General features: G+C 41.9%; 2 protein-coding genes and 1 long non-coding RNA gene across 8 annotated transcripts in view; 2 read left to right on the top strand and 1 right to left on the bottom strand.

Moving 5' to 3' along the window:
* LOC135100562 (SUN domain-containing ossification factor-like) overlaps positions 1-6,261 on the top strand; it is a 102,961-nt gene extending 96,700 nt beyond the window's left edge. For all 5 annotated transcript variants that reach the window (XM_064003558.1, XM_064003557.1, XM_064003559.1 and 2 more), the window contains one exon: positions 655-6,261. In XM_064003558.1, the coding sequence (XP_063859628.1) occupies positions 655-1,724 (1,070 nt within the window). In that variant the 3' untranslated portion in view covers positions 1,725-6,261. The remainder of the gene's footprint in view (positions 1-654) is intronic.
* An 875-nt stretch (positions 6,262-7,136) lies between these two features.
* LOC135100557 (dual oxidase-like) overlaps positions 7,137-19,682 on the top strand; it is a 93,245-nt gene continuing 80,699 nt past the window's right edge. The window contains exon 1 of one of the 2 annotated variants that reach the window (XM_064003553.1): positions 7,137-7,261. Coding sequence is in view for 1 of the 2 variants with exons in the window: in XM_064003552.1 (XP_063859622.1) it covers positions 18,360-18,429 (70 nt within the window). In the remaining variant the exon portion in view is untranslated. Of the gene's footprint in view, positions 7,262-18,247; positions 18,430-19,682 lie in introns of those variants that run through there. The other variant, XM_064003552.1, reaches the window with a different exon arrangement.
* Positions 7,268-8,812, bottom strand: LOC135100561 (uncharacterized). Its single transcript, XR_010268798.1, has 3 exons — positions 8,538-8,812; positions 8,224-8,322; positions 7,268-7,531 (listed from the first exon to the last, which is right to left on the bottom strand). It is a non-coding gene; the product is annotated as an uncharacterized LOC135100561 (long non-coding RNA).

Below are 19,682 nucleotides of genomic sequence, written 5' to 3'. Positions count from 1 at the left end.
TAACTTTATATCTTGGTGAGCTGCCATCAAGTGACAAATGCTGATCCTTAAGAAGAGAAAATGATGATGTACTAAGCTTGGATAGTGGAAGAGTTCAGTTATCTGTACACAACAATCAAAGATAAAGGAAAGAAAAGTAAAAAAAAAAAAAGAGAGAATCAGAGATTCTTAATAGTTTTGAAGGTAAGGTAATAAAAATGCATACTGTGAAAGTCAGCTAGAGGTAATTGACTTTGCTAAGATACACACACACACACACACACACACACACACACACACATATATATATATATATATATATATATATATATATATATATATATATATATATATATATATATATATATATATATATATATATATATATATATATGAGAAGGAAACATTAAAGTAGAATCCGAGTCCTGCAAAATCCAGAGTCAGTAAGTGCATGGAGTCATATATGCATAAGTATTGGTCATGATGCCTCCCTGAAGTTGTTACCTTTAGACAGAAGCAGGAAGTACATGTTCTTTAAAACTCTTTGGTTTAGTATGTAGAGTACATACACAGTATGAAGTGGTTATGTTATATGTTACTAAAGACTGTAGACATTTTTGCTGGCCAGATCAGCTTGTAGTACCATGCCTCATAGAGTGGTTCCTTTGTTCTCAGGCACATATGAAGACCTCCTCATCATTGAGCCGGCCATCCCCATCATGGTTGACTCGGTCAGTGATCGTAAGAAGAAGAAGAAGTCAAGCAGTGGAGTGCTCAAACGTTCCAAATCTAATGCCAGCATTGTTGAGAAATCTTGCAACTCCACCAAAAGATCTCAACGTTTGGAAAACTTGGACATGTCTAGTGCTGGAGTGCTGTTCTTTGGGGACCAGGTAGAGACAAAGGGAGTCTCTAACAGCCCTCAGGTTGACCCAGCCAGCCTACAGTTCTCAGGGGACACAGTTGACTCACCAGTCGGTGCAGACATTATCTCTACCAGGTCCTACGTTGAAGAAGTCATGTCTGCATCCCATCCTTATAATGATATCAATGCAGTCACCTCGAAAAAACATTCAACTAGTTGTTCCCAGAATTCTGAAAACTTAAATAGAAATTGGGGAAAGCTTACCAAATCCCATTCCTTAAGCTGCTCCTCAGAGAAACTTAGAAATGGTGAAAAAAAGAAAAAGAAATTGAAAAAGAGGAATAATACTATTCAAGAAAGCCAACAGCTATATAGTCATGAAGCAGAAATGTACCCAGAAACAAACAGGACCTCCTACAATGGCTTAAGTGAACATAACCCGGAGTATTACTATAATGGGCGAAGCAGCGTCCATTTCAGTGAAACATCTGATGCTCTTGGCAACCATATGTTCAGTGCTGATGTTACCAATGGTAGTAGTTATATTAATGGTGACAGTTCACAAGATCTAGGTTATGTAGGGAGTGAATACATGCATTCTAGCTATGTGACAAACTTTTCTGAAAAGCGAAGAACTTCACCAGCAGCCAAAGTCAAACTACGTTCAGATAACTGGGAGTGGTATTCACTGCAGCATTTTGGAAGCAGCAGTGAAACAGTCAGCACCTGTAGTGACTCTAGTGGGAAGATCCGGAAAGGCAGACACGATGATGTGCCACACACTCAAGATCAAAGTGACGACAAGAAGGTAAAGAAAAAGAAGAAGGGCAAGTCTAGGGCACCAGTTCTTTTAGAAGAAGAAACTAATGGTGGGACATGACCACCTCAGCTGTGCCCTCAGTGCCATTGTATTGTGTTTTTAGCTTGCTGATGGCATGCTGGAGGGTAATGGTTGTGTCCAGGTATTGCTGCACCACAGGATGCCTCCCTGACCTCTGCTACATGTGCTCCAGGAAAACAAGTACCATAGTACTACTCTTTTGTGGGAAAGTTATTAATTTATTAGAATCATGAAGTCATCCCGACTTGCAGGTAGATTCCTGTGAAGTGTTAGTCATGATTGTGCATCCAATGTGTATCTTTTATGTTTTTTTTTCTCTTTTAATTATTTTATAATAAAAGTTAATTAATGGATTTACTTTTAAGTAATCAGATGTGAGTACTTCCAGAGTGCTTTGTTCCAGAAGTTTGATGCAATGTTATATCTGTTGATAGTCATGCAGTGTGTCTTGAGTCACTTTGTGTTATGTTAGGGATGTGTTGGTGCTGTTAAATGTACTGCAGCGTAGTGTTATCAGTAAGAGTCTGCTGACTGGGTCAGTCCTAGAGGTGTCACTGAGGATGAGGACTCAATTTTTATTAAGTTTGTCCTAGTGAAGTATCACTAGATCATATATTAGGGATTGACTTAAAAGTTCCTTTTGACTTATACCTTCATCTACATCATAGGATTTTACATAGAAATACTTCCAGTCTTCAAGTGAGGGGCTTTGTGGGTAAGGTTACTAAAGTAGCAGATACTTCTGCTGTGTTATGTTGAGCAGCCACACATTAGCAACAGAGAAAGTGTAGTGCTGGTGAAAGTTGAAGGTGGTGAGTGTGTCTGTGTTATGAAGAAAAAAAATTGATAAGGGACTAGTAGTAAATGGACTCACAGTCAAACACTGAATTATTATAATGATCATATTGATCACCATCATTATACATACTGTGTTGGGAAGGTTTACAGTGCTGGGAGTCAGATGACATGCATCAGTTGAGACAAAGTGAAGAGAAATGCAGTTATATAGTTTTAACTAAACTCAAGTTAGAGACTGAATGATTGAAGCAGTAGAGATACAAGTAGTGGAAGCATAAAAATTGAATTATTAGCTGTACCTTCAAAGTCTTGGTTGACTTTTGAAATGAGTAATGATTTCTCGAGAGAAGAGCTTGCCTTGTCATGTTTTCAGTGCACCAGGAGTCCAGGTCAACATGCTGAATGAGTTTGGAAGTTAAGAATTTTATAGTGAATGGTAGGGGAAAATTATTATTGTCTTCAGCTTGCTTTTAGGGAGAAATTTATTATGTAATCTTAAAAACTAGGGATTGCCATGTTTGAAATTTCAATCTTGAGTCCATTAAGGAGACAAGCATGATTCTTGTTTTATTTATCTAAGCTCTGTACTCTTGAATCAGAATGACACGGTTTGTCCTGACACTAGGCATCTCCATCCTTGTTGTGTGGCACTGTTAGGATCCGTCTCTGAGGGATGGCTGCAGTGTTTAGTCTTCATGGATTTACGTGCTGGGTTATTTATGTTAGGTGTTACCACTTATAGGGAGAAGAGGGCAGCTACATATACAGGTACGTAGATTTGAAGATTTGAGGATGGCCAGTACTGTGTATTGCTGTGAGCTGCAACTCGTGTCCATAGCATACGTAGATATAGAAGTGTCATGGTATTCTTTGAACATAGAAGCACAGCACATGGTCTCCCTCACTTAGGTTAGAGAAAGAAAGCCACTTAGACTGGATTTGATGTTCAGTGTATTCAGTGGAGGAGCTTCAAGACTTTATAGATGCTTAATCAGTGAGGCTGTAGGTTGGTGGCAAGGTGTTAGCCTGACCTTACCAAGTACTGAGTGTCCTTGCCACTGATGCCTGTCCTTAAACTGTGATGAGACATTTCTGCTCCTAGGTCTTTTGTTAGTATGTTTAAATGTTTGTTAAGTCCTAGTAAGTTGGTCTTCATATCAGAGAACCTAAGCTCTAGTGTGAGTGTTAAAACTTTGTTAGGAATTTCTGAGCCTTGTCGTTCAAAGTGTACAAGTCCCCAGGAGGAGTGTACAGACAGGGCATGACCGTAAACTAGTCACATGCAGTATGTTTCCAGTATACTCTCATTTTATTAGGTATGGCATTATATGTATATAAGGTGGACATATTTTTTCACTGTATTTATAGGGTTTAATTTATAATGTAAATAGTATTCTGATATGTGTGTTTGAGAGAAAGGGAGAGAGAGTCATGCAGCGTCTGGGTGGATGATGATCAGTGCAGGGCTTGGAGAACACTCCTTCTTCCTCAGAATAGTGTCACATGTACTAGGCTATGACATTTTGCAGACAATTTCACAATTACCTGGGTAGTGCCCTAAGCAAGTAATTTTCACCTTGCACAGCAATTTCACTTGATGAAGATTCTTGCTCTTTATTTCACTAATGCTTGCCTTCAGCCTACTAACTTCCTGTGGAAAAGGACTGAGTCATGATAAAAGCTTGTTTATGCTTGGTTTATAATAAGCTGCTGCTATGAAGTCAATTATGAATATTGTCAATTGACTGCCAGGATGTCTAGAGAGTCATCTGGAGGGCACAAAGACTGTTGAGAGTTCATGAGAAATGACTTAGTGTGAATTGAGAAGCAGAGTTTGGAATGAGAGCAACAGTACTGTGATGAGAACAGACATGTTACATTGGTTTGGTCATATTGAGAGAAAGGACAAGAAAAGGATGAAAAGTGGGGACGTAAGACGAGTAAACAGAATGTAGAAAACACGAGATGAAATCATAAGGAAGGACTTAAGAATGCAATGGATCAAGTTGCACGTGATCTAGAGGCTGAATGAGGTACCACTGAATGACAAAGGCTGACTTAATGTAAAGATGGAACATGAACCAAAATAAAATACCTTGGTGTTGTGAAAGATGACTTACAGGGACTGAGTGAGGGAACTGGGAACCCCCTCTTCAGTATGTTTCTTCCTATAATGAGAGAGGCAGAAAGGCAGTGAGAGAGGAAGGAATAATCAAGTTCTCTTGCAACCCTGATGTACAAGTAGATGCCTTGCCTTGGTTGATGTATGAGTATTTTATGAGAGTTGTCATCCTGGTGTATATATAGATTTCCATGAAGGTATACAGAACACTTCAAGTTGTTCTTGCTGACTGCTTATGGTGGACAATGTGTTTATGATTTCTACCTCAGTTTGAGGAATGTTTGTGACAGAGAATGGTGTTGTACTTAACTATACTGACTGTAAATGTAGCGACTTGAAACATGCCAAACTGATGTACTGTCTGTCTTTCTCATCCTGGAGTTATGTTGGAGGATGTGTGAGAAATTAATAGATGATGTCATAGATCAGGCCTAAAGTGCTGAGCTGAGGGGAGTACAGTGTCTTGTTAGGAATCATTAGTGCAGCTGCATTTCTGAGTTGTATCATGCTGGCCTTGGTTTGTGTGTGGAGTATGGATATGATGGTGTAGATTTTGAGGTGTGTTATTTATGTTGGAGGAAGTAGTTCATTTGTTGTCTTCTATTCAGTTAACCGGTGATACTCGTATCTGTGATGTCGAGGATGTCCCTCCATTGCTCACCATTCACCACATCTTGTCCAGTCCCTCTTCCCATCGTCTTCATTCAACCTCCCCTCTCACTCACTCATCTATCTCGTTTCTCTTTATTTTTTTGTTAATTTTCTCCCATTCCTTTGCAAGAAATAAGATATAACTAAAAAATACATAATTGTTACTACTGCTTTAATAAATTAATTATAAGCGTGAATGTAGCTTGTGCTGAGTACAAGATGCATGGCGACTGTGACAATGTGTATGATAATGAAGCATCCCTCCCTTCCAGCATCTGTCCCTGTCTGTTTTTATATTTATTCTGATCTGCAAATGTCACACCAGACACTGCACTGACATTCACCCAGCAAAGTGAAAGTGAAACCCTGGAAATAATTGTGGATGTTTTAAAGATTTTTTTTTTTTTAATAGGATTACTGCTGGAATTCTGATGGCTGTGGCGAGATTACAGAATTAAGAGAGCTTAGAAATACCACAGGCCTCTTAAGCTATATATTTTTCCTGTTTATTTGCGTCAGTTGTGATTGGTTAGGCTCGTTCGTGATACAATGCACAGGTGAAGACCACGAGTCTCGTGTCTGACCAACCCCACATATGCCCCAGAATTGCCTCGAGTGTGCTGCCAACGTGTGCGGCAAATGTGTCTTTATATTTCAAACATATGGCTTCCTCGCTGTGTGAAGGAGCCGGCCAGGAGTGTTGTTGTGTGTGCGAGTGAACCCGCGAGGAGACCAATGAGTCCACGTGTGTTAATGTTGACGTTGGTGTCGCGATGTCGTTGTCGGGGTTGTTGTCTGAAAACTTACGGCGAGTTGCTGGAACAATACATAGGTAGGTAGGTAGGCGGCAATCTTTCTTTTTTATCTCATATAGTGGAAGGGTTGTTTGTTACCAGAAACTGTGACACCAGAAGTAGGATATTCATAAGTTATGGATTCCTACCTCTATATTTTTCTCATATTTTTTCTTTTAAACATAAACTACCAATAAAAAAATATAAATGCTATATTGTATTGAATAACCTGCAAGCATATACTGGAGAAAATGCATTGAATGTGTAAGTTTGGTTAACAATATTGGTTATTGTAATGTGACCAGATTTTTTAAAGATAAAAGCAGGGCATTATAATATATATATATATATATATATATATATATATATATATATATATATATATATATATATATATATATATATATATACACACACACACACACCTCTGAGTGTCTAGCGTGAACTGGGTGTAATGACTTCAGCTTGCTTGCAGTACGTATCTGAGCCGAGTTATTAAAGAAGTAAAACTTAAACGATATTATATGTGATTTTTTGATATAGTCACCGCATAACACTTATAACTTGCTGGAATCGACGGGAACCAGGACAACCACCTACTTCACCATTCTCTCTCTCTCTCTCTCTCTCTCTCTCTCTCTCTCTCTCTCTCTCTCTCTCTCTCTCTCTCTCTCTCTACACACACACACACACACACACACACACACACACACACACACAGGCACGCGCGCGCGCGCGCGATTTAAAGTTTGTAAACAGCTAATGAAATAAATTGTAAAGTTTGATAAGATCATCAGTTTTGCATCTGAAGTGGGATGATCACGAAAAAGCGTAAAAAAAAAAAAACATTAAAAACAGAAAAGCGGGACATTTTGGTGTAAGCGGGACAGACGTTGAAAAAACGGGACTCGCCATCCACGTCAGATGATGATTTACTGTATTGCAATACTAATCCTATGTACACGTGTTACAAGAAAATAAAATTGTCAAAAGGTATCACATAGGCTAATGAATCTAAAATTAAATACTTATACATAATTGGAAACAGCACACACACACACACCAACTCGGTAACACATGCGCATCCTGTTACAGTCTCCTTTACTGTCGTGAGACTCGGCAGCGTGGTGGCCGCGGCGCTGCCAAGGGTGAGGGGGTAGAACCCTGTGCCTCGGTGTCATCGCCCTGTCGACGACCCAAGGACGACCAAGGTAAGCTGAAGCCTTTTCTTGATGAAAACAGTTTTCCTAGAGCTGCGCGGGTACGGTCGGGGAACTCCCGCGCCGGTGTGACGTCTCGCTCCGCCTCCACTGTGTTTCCCCAGGACTCCCCCTCATCCAGCCTGGTGCCCGCGGTTACCATCCAGCCAGGCCTGGTTGACCCAATCTATACCTAAGCTTGTGTTTGGTATGCGGGGAAACACACGAGGCAGTGTGGCTGCTGGAAACTCCCGTTGGCATGGAAATGCTATCACCTCAGTTCTGCCAGGGAACCCCAAACCCAGTGCCAGTGGCGAGGTGGCGGTATGCGAGTATTTTGGGTGGAAGGAATAGTAAACAATTATAATGAGGTTATATTCAGTGCATGAGGAGTGTTGTCAATCAATGTTCCTGAAACTAAACCACATGAAGAGTATAGATGTTCATTGTGTGGCTTATGTTCTATTTAATGAATAACGAAATAAATGTTCCATTTCTCATTAAATGTTGGCATCGTGCGAGTGACGATTTCTGTTTATTGGAAACAGGTTTACACACACACACACACACACACACACACTACGTCACTGGCTGCCACAAACAGTTTTAATTCTATTTTGGAGGTGATGATTCATGAAACTCGTGTGGAACAATGAGGTGGTGAGCCCGGGAAGTTTGTGTGTGTGTGTGGTGGTGTGTCGGGGTGTCCTTCGTGGTTTAGTCATTACGAGTAGAGCAGCCTCGGCCAGGTGATTGAGGACAACGACGTTACAGGCTTAACTGGAATCATTAGACACCATAAACTTAACTGAGGTAACATTGAATATTATGGACTTCCATTGAGAGATTATTCTGTTATCACAGACTTAACTGCGCTAATATTACGAGTAGATATGGCAAGAATGCTGGTGTGATATAATACTAGGTATCACGAATTCACATAATTAAGGCAATATGTAGTATCATAATCTTACCTGAGACAATATATTCTGAAACGTTTAGGCGTTCATCTCGACATCTTTCAACAGGCTTTGGTGGAAGATACTGGGATTTCCAAGCGTGTTTTCATGTTTCTATCGTTAATTTAAAAATAATTCTGCATCAGTTGGAAAAACACATCCATGAGAAACCGATCAACTACATCCGTGGCCTTTAAAAACAGACGATGAGAGAACAAAGCGTATAAGAACACACGCAAATATTAGATAGAATAAGCGTACTTGAGATAATGACAATTGCGCAGATATCTCTTGCAGTGAGCTAAAACAATATTACACACAGCATTCACCTGTATTCCTCCACGTGCACCGCCTATCCGAGAGTCTCCCGTCACGCCTGGCTTCGTGAGGATGGCTTGGCCTCGCTAATCATCCTGCAGGGAGCCAAGGCGAACACTCATGATACACTCCACGAACCCTCGAGTCCCGGACCTCCAGTAATCATCCGAGCACGTCACGTCATGCTCCGTAACAACAAACAACGTGTCCTCCGCATGGCGTTTATATTGGCAGTCTAAAAAAAGCCAAAATTAACAGAACATCACAATAATTAATATTAGATAATTGGGCCCCTACCTTGTAATCAAATTCTTAAACGTTTCATCGGCTTGTAGGTACTTTTAGCAGTTTCGTGGAAGTTATTGGAGGTTTTCAAGGAGTTTTTATGATCTCATTACGTACATTATAATTTTTAATGAGGTTTAAGTAACACTCTATTCATTGATCAAATTCTCAAACGTTTCAGCTTCTTACCTCAACTATTATCAGTCTTATGAAAATTAGTGGTTTTCGAGTTTTCATGGTTGCAATGATAGTTAAACAAATACTCTACACACAACGTTAATAGGGAGAGACACCCATGAGAACCGTATTAATCATCGCCATGGCTTTTGAAAACAGCCTTGATGATCGAGTGAGAGGTTCAAACATTTCAAAACACGAACCCTGGAAAGCTTCATGAATAAGACTAAAGAGCCGTCCTAACGAGAGAGTAAAACACTTCAAAACACGAACGCAAAATTTCCTATGAGTCAAACTAAGGGCCATTCCCGCGGCAGCAGAAGCAGCCTTGTCACCCCAACCTTGCCAGCAGCCTCGCCTCAGAAGAAACAATGGTGGCCTGCAGCTTGGCGGGCAGGAGGGGGCGGCGCTTGGGTGGGTTGCAGCTCGCGGCCTTCACAGGGGAGCGCGGGGCGTAGTGGTGAGGCTGAGCAGAGGCGGTGATGCATGAGGGTGGTGATGTGTGGAGGTGTGTGGTCTATATCTTGCATAGGCCTTGTGTATACGCGTGGCCAGAGAGAGAGAGAGAGAGAGAGAGAGAGAGAGAGAGAGAGAGAGAATTAACAATGTTTTTAATTTTTCTATTGTTTTGAGGAAATCAATCTACAAACTTTATTTAGATGCGTGACCAGAGAGAGAGAGAGAGAGAGAGAGAGAGAGAGAGAGAGAGAGAGAGAGAGAGAGTTATGTGTTCGAAATCCCCATTGTTTTTTCGGAAATTTACACCAAAAAGACAAAAAAAAAAGAAACTTCCTTCCTAGTCTGACAAATGGTCGAATGTTGGCGGCGTTGTGTTTTGCTTCACCTTTTTTTTTTATCTTGACTTGTAAAATTTTTCTCGAATAAAAGTGAGTCCTGTCATTGTGAGTAAGCGAATAAAAATGGCTTTATGTTTAGTAATATCCTGTTATGTGCTAGCTGATATATTTACCAAGGTCTCTCTCTCTCTCTCTCTCTCTCTCTCTCTCTCTCTCTCTCTCTCTCTCTCTCTCTCTCTCTCTCTCTCTCTCTCTCTCTTTTTTAGTGTGTGTGTGTGTGTGTGTGTGTGTGTGTGTGTGTGTGTGTGAATGCAAACTTTTTTTTTACAGTGCCCTCCGAATTAAAAAAAAAAAAAAAACATGACCATACGTAGTTGTTGAGAAAGGCCCAACACTGCACTGGCACCTCTTTGGCCACAACCACCAGCAAAACACACACACACACACACACACACACACACACACACACACACACACACGCACCACTGAATATGAATAGACTGATTAACAAGTGAGAACTGGAGTGAAGAATATCTAGACAAGTCATTGAGAGCAGGCACGAAAAGATGTCTTCAAGTGGAGGATTTCCAAGTATAAGGATGACATGCATTATTTTGCCACGCCGCAAGACATGCCGTATATTTATAAGCGTATAATAATATATCGCTTTGTGTTGGCGTGGTGGTGCCGGAACTAAAGCGTGTGCACGTGTACCAGGAAATATTTGATGGGCGGGGGCGAGGAAACACATCAGGACGCGGTGGAGTGATACGTTAAGTAGGTCCTGTAGCTTAGATAGAGAGAGGAATGTTACCGAAGGACAAAACAAGAAAAAAAAAGACATAATTAGAATATATAGCTAACTAAATAAAATAATAAAATAACGACAATTATAAAAAAAAAGCAAAAAAGAATAGATGAATAGATGAATAAATGAATGAATAAAGTGAATAACATTCATGAATAAAATAAAAGGAATAAACAAAATAGATAAAACAAATAGAAAACTGAATTAAAGCAAATACATACCAAATTAAATAAAATGCAGCTACAAAAATAATAGTAATTAAATAAACAAATGAATAAGTAAAATAAGCAATAACAAATAAGCAAATAAAGATAAAAAATAAAACAAGAAAATCTAAACAGATAAATAAATGAACAAACAAATAGATACACAAATAAACATGGACCGTAGTTTTTGCTGTTTCCAAAAAAAAAAAAAAAAGTTGATCCTAATCTGGCTGGCCTTCACTTCTCACTATGATTGGTATTGCTAAAAGTCATCTCGGCAGAAATGCTCCCACAAACACATTAAGACACAAGGGGAGGCAAGGGCGTATGTGCCTCTGTTCGTTAGGTGTGGTGCAACTCTTTAAACTAACAGATCTGCCTTTTGTCAACCTCCCGCCACCACCTCTCTCTCTCTCTCTCTCTCTCTCTCTCTCTCTCTCTCTCTCTCTCTCTCTCTCTCTCTCTCTCTCTCTCTCTCTCTCGCCATTCAAGCACATATCAGCGAGGAGGTAAGACTTGATGCGACAGGCGTGACAAATCTTCCCCGTCAAGATAACAAGAAGAGGCAGGAGAGAGACAAGAGAGGACGTAAGAATGAAAGAAAGAGTAATATAACACACTCCCATACGCACTCAGTCCTCGCAAGGTTCTTCCTGTCAACTCCCCCCCTTTCTCCACCCTCTCTCTAACCCTCTCCCTCCCGCCCTTCTTCTCACCCCACACAACTTCGGGGCCAGCACAGTTTACATCGGTGTTACGGGGCCGCGGCGGGAGTGAGTAGGGAGTAAAAGTAAGCCATTAGGTCTGCAGTGGGCCAGCAGCGGACGTGACGGTTGTTGTGAGCCAGCACCTTTGGCCTGCCCCTGCAACGCCCGCCCTTTGGAGACTGTGCCACTTACTGCTAGTCTGGCCCTCAGTACACCCACATACCCTCTCCGTTTCCCCGTTCGTCCGTCCTGCTCTTTCTCTCTCTCTCTCTCTCTCTCTCTCTCTCTCTCTCTCTCTCTCTCTCTCTCTCTCTCTCTCTCTCTCTCTCTTGTTCGTGCAGCCTTGCTTCTCCCCGTATGCTCATCGCCTGCACTTTTTTCCTGTTTCCTCAGTCTCCTCGTAATTGTTTTCCTCCTCTCTCTCTCTCTCTCTCTCTCTCTCTCTCTTTCCTTTCCGTGTCCCTTCTCTTCCCCTCCGCCTTCCCTCGTATTTTCGCGCTCTTCTGATTCTCGATATTATTTTTCTATTAATTTTCCCTCTTCTCTTTTTACTTTGTATTTCTATTTTCGTTGCTTCACTCTTTCCTGTCTATCTTTGCTTCCCATCTTCTCCTCTTCCCACGTTTCTTGTACAGTGTTCCATTCCTCTTGTTTTTCCCTTTCCTCCTCTTTTTCACATCATTGTTACCCCCCCTCACCTGCCCCCACCTCCCACCTTCACCCGCTCCTTGCAGCCATAAAACAGGTAGCCATTAGATCTAGGCTTCCTGTTACCAGACAATCTATGTTGCTACGTTTTGATTTCCTCCTCGTTTCTTTCTTTCTCTCACTACCTACTCACTTGACAGCTTTTCTCTTACCTTACCTTGCTTCTCAACGTCACTCATCTCTGCTTTCATTTACTTTCCCCGGGCGCATAACTGACAGTACCTTCTCTCGCCACTTCACTCTCCCGCACGTCTAGCCTACATACCACGGTCGTGTCAGTCTTGCAAAAGCTGTCAGTTCGTAGGAAATGGCTTTCTGTTGGACGGGGAGAATGTTAGTTAGTTACTTAGTTGGTATGATGGATAATTGGTTACTTGGTTAAATAATTAGTGAGTGAGTGAGTGAGTGAGTCGGTCAGTCAGTTACCAAGTTATCTGGTTAGTTACTTAGGTAGTTAGTATATGTTGGGTAATTGGTTCGTTGGTTGGTTAGTTACAACAGAAAGGTGCAGTTGTAAAGTCTATCCAGCATCAGTGACCTGTTTGCGCTGCTACTTTTCCTCATTAAGATCGCACAGTAAGGATGGCAATGGTACTGGTTAGGGTTGTACCGTACGTGGCTCGCGGCGATGACGCTCTCTGAATGTAAACAATGCCGAATCCAGACTTGCTATAAATAAAAGCCTGACAATTTTCTGTTTCACATCTAGGTACGAGTACGGAATATTATTATAGTTACGATTAATAGTCGAGTGATTTCTCTCTTATTTTTCATTTCTTCTCTCAAAACAGTAGCGAATCGGAACTTGCTATAAATAAAAACCTGACCTTTTTTTTCACATGTACGAGTACGTAATGTTATTATAGTTATGTTTAATAGTCGAGTGATTTCTCTATTATTTTCACTGTGTTTAATGTCTTTTCTCAGTCTTGAATTAACTAACATTCTGGCAAACTCCTTAGAAATAATCTGAGGCTTAGAGAGAAATTCAGATTAGAAAGGAAAACGCAAAACACACTGGGATAGAATATTGAACTTTACTCGACTTTTAACCACAACTCTACGTGGAAATTCACTAATTTTGTGTGTAGTAATCCATTATTTCACCATTTCAATACGCAAATTGAGATTCCCTGGTCTTGCGTGTGGTAATTCGTTATTTCATCTTTTCAGTACATATCTCTTATTTTGACACCAACAAAAATCAACTTTATGAAAAAGGTTAGTTGAATTTTTATCACCACTGTATACAGTGTCACTTATTTTTTGTATAATAATTTGTTATTTCGTTTCAGTATATACTGTCCAATATTTCGAAACCAGCAATGATCAACCTCATTCATGTATGGAGCAGAATGTTACTCGTCCCCTGATAAATACAATTATAGAGATTCGCTTTGTATATCAGATCCTGATCTCAATACATGCGTAATAATTTCGACGCCAGAAAAGATCAACGTCGTATACAATTTTTCCGCAAAATCAATGGTGAGGGGAAGCGCGAGGAGGAAACACAAGGCGTTCGAGGACACGTTTGTTGTGTAACTCTGACTGAAATAGATGGTCTGGCTCAGTGTGGTGCCAGTCACGGCCTGCATGTTCTGCTTTGCATATGTGTGTGTGTGTGTGTGTGTGTGTGTGTGTGTGTGTGTGTGTGTGTTCGATTTCAACATGTTAGTAGCATTTTTAATTTGTTTTAACACCACCATTGTACCATTGTATTTTTTAAAATTCAGAAATATAATGTGATGTTTGTTTTTGATAACGATTTAAATTATTTGCTCAAGTATGGACTACAAATCTGTAAATACATTTCTAATAAGAAATGTAAGTTTATCATGAAACAACTTGTGATTAGAGATAATATATATCCATGATGTACATTTGTAGCCAACAAAGATCTATTTCTATCTATCTATCTATCTATCTATCTATCTATCTATCTATCTATCTATCTATCTATCTATCTATATATATATATATATATATATATATATATATATATATATATATATATATATATATATATATATATATATATATATATATATATATATCTACCTGTCTATCCATCTATCTATCTATCTATCTATCTATCTATCTATCTATCTATCTATCTATCTATCTATCTACCTACCTGTCTGTATACCTATGCATCTGTTTACCTACCTATCTGTGTGTGTGTGTGTGTGTGTGTGTGTGTGTGTGTGTGTGTGTGTGTGTGTGTGTGTGTGCGTGTGTGTGTGTGCGTGCCCGTGCGCGCAGTATTTTCAGACCCACGAAGGTGTAGCGAGGTGGAATAGGTGAAGGTGCGTTAAGGAAGAAGGGCTGCAGGAGGCTTGCGACATACGAAGCTGATAGGATGACGTAACAAGAATAAGAATAAGAGAAGAGATAAATAGAGAAAAAGAGAGGTAGTTAATATTGAAGGAACAGTATGTATATTACATGCAGGAGAAGTGAAGAAGCATTGCTGAATGGAGGCAGTGAGGAGGAGGAAGAGGAGGGGGAAGAAGAGGAGGGAACTAGACTGGGGCAGGGGAGAGGGGGGAGAGTGGAAGGGGACTGAGAACGAAGTGAAAGTCCACATTTGAATATGAAGTAATCACTACCACCTCCCTTACACCTGGCCTGCCTTCTCCACTCCCCCTCCACCAACACCTCCACCTCCACCACCTTCTCCATCCTCATCCACGCCCAGTGTAGGGAAAGACAATCCACATGTAAATGAAACTGAACCACCTCTACACAGCCGCACGTTCTCCCTGCCTCCCATTCTCTATTCACAACACGTAATGAACATGTTTCTTTTATTGTTTTTATCTCTGTAGGGTTACTGAGTAGCAGTGGCGGTGGCGGCGGCGGCGGCGGCGGTGGTGGTGGTGGTGGTTAAAATAGAAACAATATCAGTGCTTCTCTTAACTAACTTTATCTTCCCTCCTCTCCTTCCCTTCCCTCCCTTGCCTCTCCCAGTCTTCCCTGCTTCTCCGCCACGCCCATGCACACGCCCAAGTGCACATCCATACCCACGCCCATGCTGACAACACATCCTACCATTGCTACACTGATGCCTTTTGTGTGTTTTCGTGTTTTTGTGTCCGGTTGAAGATCTGTTGTTTTTGTGCGTAAAGATAAAGAGGGAAGCAAGGAACACAAGTATTCTCTCTCTCTCTCTCTCTCTCTCTCTCTCTCTCTCTCTCTCTCTCTCTCTCTCTCTCTTTCTGATCATTGTGATGCGTCATGCCTTCTTGTTGTTCTTCGCTAGTAATGATTGGTTGGTTAGTTTGTTCGTTCGTTCGTTAGTTAGTGGATTAGTTAGTAGGTTAGTTATTGGTTAGTTAGTTGGTTGATTAGATTAGCTTGTCAGTTATTTAATTTTATAGTTAGTAAGATAGTTAAATAGTTAATGGGTTGGTTAGTCAGTTGCTTATTTGGTTAGTAGATTAGTTGGTGATAGTGAGTTAGTTAGCCAGTTAGTCAGCTCGTTCGTTCGTTAAGTCAGCCAGTTAGTGTGTGTGTGTGTGTGTGTGTGTGTCGGCGTAAGAGGAGAAGAAAGAGGAGAACAGCAAATATAAGTTTATGATGCCTGCTCACATACTTTCTTTCTATAACACGTGATGACAAGAGAACTTTTAAAGAATACCAGGAAAAGTTTTTAATTCGTTAAGTCATGGCTGAAATTCCTCGTCACATCACCTTGGCTCTTTCCCTTCCCCTTCCCTTCCCTTCCCTTCTCTTCCCTTTCGTTACTCCCTCCTTCTCGCTCCCTGCGGCATATCCTTCACACTTCACGGGCAAGGAGACCCAAGGTTGTATGTAATTATCTGGGTGTTCTTTTTATCTGGCGTGAGATATTGTGTGTTATTTGCGTAGGTGGTCTTAAATTAACCTATCCTGTGTTTGTTGTGGCGAGATTACACGTCTGAAAGGCCTGAATGGGATTTGTACAGCTGAAGTAAAGGTCATTAGAAGGTGAAGTGAAAAACCAAACATTGACTCTCCCACTAGGAAAATTATATTGTCATTCAGATATCATTGTGGGCTTTGTGCTGTTCTCCCCATTCCACTGTCATCTCTCGTCTCTCAGTGGTGAAGCTAAGGCAGGATTGATGTTTGAAGGATTTTCTTTTGTTAATAAGATGATGAGCATGAATAGGAAGGAAAAGAACAAAATAATAGTCATTCAGATTTAATTTTTGGTTTTGGGTTTCCAGTATCATTTCTTGTCTCTGAAGGATAAGGTTAAGGTGAAGGCAGGATTGATATTAGGAGGAACTTCTTTTCACGCTAATCAAATGATGAACATGAAGAGGAAGAAAGGAACAAAATGCCATATGTGTTTTATATTGTGCTGCTCCATCCAGTATCATCTCTCGTCTCTAAGGCGTACAGTATAGTTAAGGCATGGTTGATGTTTACGTAGAAGAAGAGGCTCTTTTCACACGAATTAGATGGCGAGCATTAAGAGGAAGAAGAGAACAAACTGCCATATGCGTTAGGGAGTCACCGCCTCTCAAGTAAAGACGCTTCGTTCAGTTCCTCGCCTTTGCCTCGCCTCCGCCTCCGCCTCCGCCTCGCCTCGCCTTCTAGTTTTGGGAGTTGGCTTCTGGTAATTAAGTCGCCACAACTTGAGCTGAGGGCCACCTATGTGCATCAAGACGCAAACAACCGGAAATCGAGGCGGTGGTTTGTCACTTCCCTTGCGGTCCATTCCTCGCCGCCTGAAGTCCTCCCAGGCAGCGAGGGATTCTGGGCTGTTCCTAAAAGAAGTCACGGTCGCCGTCCCCCCTCCCTCTCTCTTTTCCTCCACTCCTCCAGGCTCCCACAGCGGAAATTCCTTCACTTCACATGTTTAGAAACTCGCCGGCTTCTTGCAGACCTTTGGACTAGGAAAACGCTGAGTGGGCGTGTTGCGATGACACTGAGGCTGCTCGCATTGGAGTATTTATCTCCCTGTCACACCCTTGTTAAGAAAGTGAGTTACTACCACCTCGCTTGCCCGCAGGTTCTCTTTCTTATCAGATTCCGGAACGGACTTTGTAATTAGTTATCGTCGATAACACCAACGAAAAAGCGATTGGGCCGTCTGGAGTGTACGGGCGATCCTCGACTAGAGTATACTTAGAAAACTTGTCCTTGTCTCGTAATGTGGGGAAAAGGAAATGTGAGAATGTTCATAGGCCTGCTGAGAGAAGGAGGCTGTTGATGGCTGCACAAGGCCGTCTGACAGTCATGTTTTGGTGAGCTGTTAAGTGAACATAGAAGCAATCGATTGATCCCAACTTCAATCTCCGAAATGCATGTCACGGAGTCTTGAAGTGTACTGACGGGCGTCGCACTCAAACCAAACTGTCGTGGAATGCAGGTTGTAAATGCTACAAGGGGGCTCAGGCCTCGTGGTGTGTACGTGTTTCATTAAGAGAGAATTCTCAGGTGCCTTTCAACACCATCACTCCGTACAGTAATTGGTTAAAAAAAAAAAAAAAAGGATGGAGTTCCGTGACTTGTGGTAGGACGCGCCCCACACCTCACACTCACACCAGGCTCAGGGTTTCCAGGGACACCCTCCTTTTGTTGGCTAACCACCTCCTCCTTTAAAGAGCCAGAGAAACACGCAGGCAATGGCGCCGCAGACCTGCCAGAAACACTCGAACGTCTCAATAACTCCAGCATAGTAACTTTAATGTAACTCTTCTAATATTCATCACTTAGAAATACTTGACAACTTTTTGTATTCACACAAAAACAACGAGTCTTCTACAACCATAATTACATTAGCCAGCAGACCGCGCCGCGTGTTGGCAACACTTCCCGAGGCGAGGAGCTGCCCCTTAACAGCAATAATTAAAAAATTCTTTGCCTTGTGAGTGGGTTTTAGGAAAACTAAGTTCCCCGCATTGTCTGGTTTTCTCTTTTCTCCCTCCTGTCACTTGGGGCTGACGGGTGATGCCATACTTTCCGTGTTGGTAATTATTTGGCCGACATGGCAACTCCAGTTGACACTAGCTAGTGTTTCCAGCTGCTCGAGCCTCGCTATACGTCAGTGTGGCTCAGGCTCTAGAAGTGAGTGGTGTGGTTCGCAGCTTCTTCGCCGTTCTGCCATACCATAGCTTGGACCCGTGTGTCCAAGGGAAGGAAGGTCCACATGTATGACATACGATGGATAGTAATAGGAGTGCACCTTCTGTGTGGTTGTAATGTCCTCGGCGATGAAGGTAAGCCAGTTATTGTTTTGATTCTTCCTTTCTTGTGAAAGAAGTAGGTTAAAGCTTGAACCCATTTATTTCACATATGTTGCTCCATCTCCGAGGTCGTCGCTTGGCTGTCTGATGTCCTGCCTGCCTCTCTGCCTGTCTGGTGTGCTTTCTTACTGCCCACCTCGCTTCATGCCTGCCTCATGCCCATCCTACTGTTCACAAAAAAAACAAAAAAAACTGGAGTTCCCGTTGCTGGGCTAAGTGTGTGGCAGCAGCAGCAGTTCCCTCCCACTTATTGTGATTTCAACGCTGCCTTAGAGACTGATCGTGATGTGCTGAGGGACAGGCCGAGGTGCATGGAGGGCCAAGCGAAGGCTGTCGCCCACCGCCGCGCGCCGCGGGCGACAGGCAACATTACTTGGCATGGTGGTGTTGAGTGAATCGAACAGTTACTCCTGGCCTTGGTGGAGGAGGCGCACCCACTGCTCCTTAACCCGGCCAGCGTTGTGCCGCACGCGGCTTAAGCAAGTAAAACTAGTGTTGTGTACAAGATCTCATTGCCAGCATTGAATAAAACACGTGTGATGCTCTCAATGACTGGATTCTCTTGACCACTGTCTGCTGTACTTCTCACGTTCGTCTTTGCATGCTTAGACCAAAATGCAGATATTGAAATTAAATAGCTATCGCATATAAGTGCATGAGCAAAAAAACTGCATAAATATGGGGAATAATTTTGTTTCTCCTCAAACACTGCGTGCATTGCATCACAGGCGGCGGTGTCGCTGTCCCGCAGAAAACAACCATTCTGGTATTCAGAGTTCCCTCAGCAGTATCTGGCCCTTTGTTTTCCCCAGTCGCGGCCGGGACGAGGTCGTGGCTGCGTGGGAGGATAATGAGGTTTCACGCTCTCTTGACTGACTCCCTCTGGTCAGTTAGGACTGTAGTCTTCTTGGCTTGCGTCTCTCAATTACTGATTTTGAAAATTTTGTATTTACTTTTTTTTTTTTTCTAGGGAAGAATGTGTACTTGAATTAATATTTAGGAAGGCATGGAGTGAGTCTGTAACACGCCGCAGCGTCGCCACGGCGACCATCAGAGCAGAGCCGAACCGAGCGCAGCAGCCGCAAACGGAACTGAAAGTAAATTGATGACGTTCAGACGAGCCTGGCGGTCAGGAGAGATAGGTAATTAATCCTTCACGGTGCAGGCGTGCATTGGAGCGGAACAGCACGAGCCTCATCACTGTGCGTAATGTTTACTTCGGGAAA

The sequence above is a fragment of the Scylla paramamosain genome, chromosome 5 (genome assembly GCF_035594125.1).
Source record: "Scylla paramamosain isolate STU-SP2022 chromosome 5, ASM3559412v1, whole genome shotgun sequence".
NCBI classification, from domain to species: Eukaryota; Metazoa; Arthropoda; class Malacostraca; order Decapoda; family Portunidae; genus Scylla; species Scylla paramamosain.
Note: the sequence above shows the minus strand (reverse complement) of the source record. Positions and strands in the feature narration are given on the sequence as shown.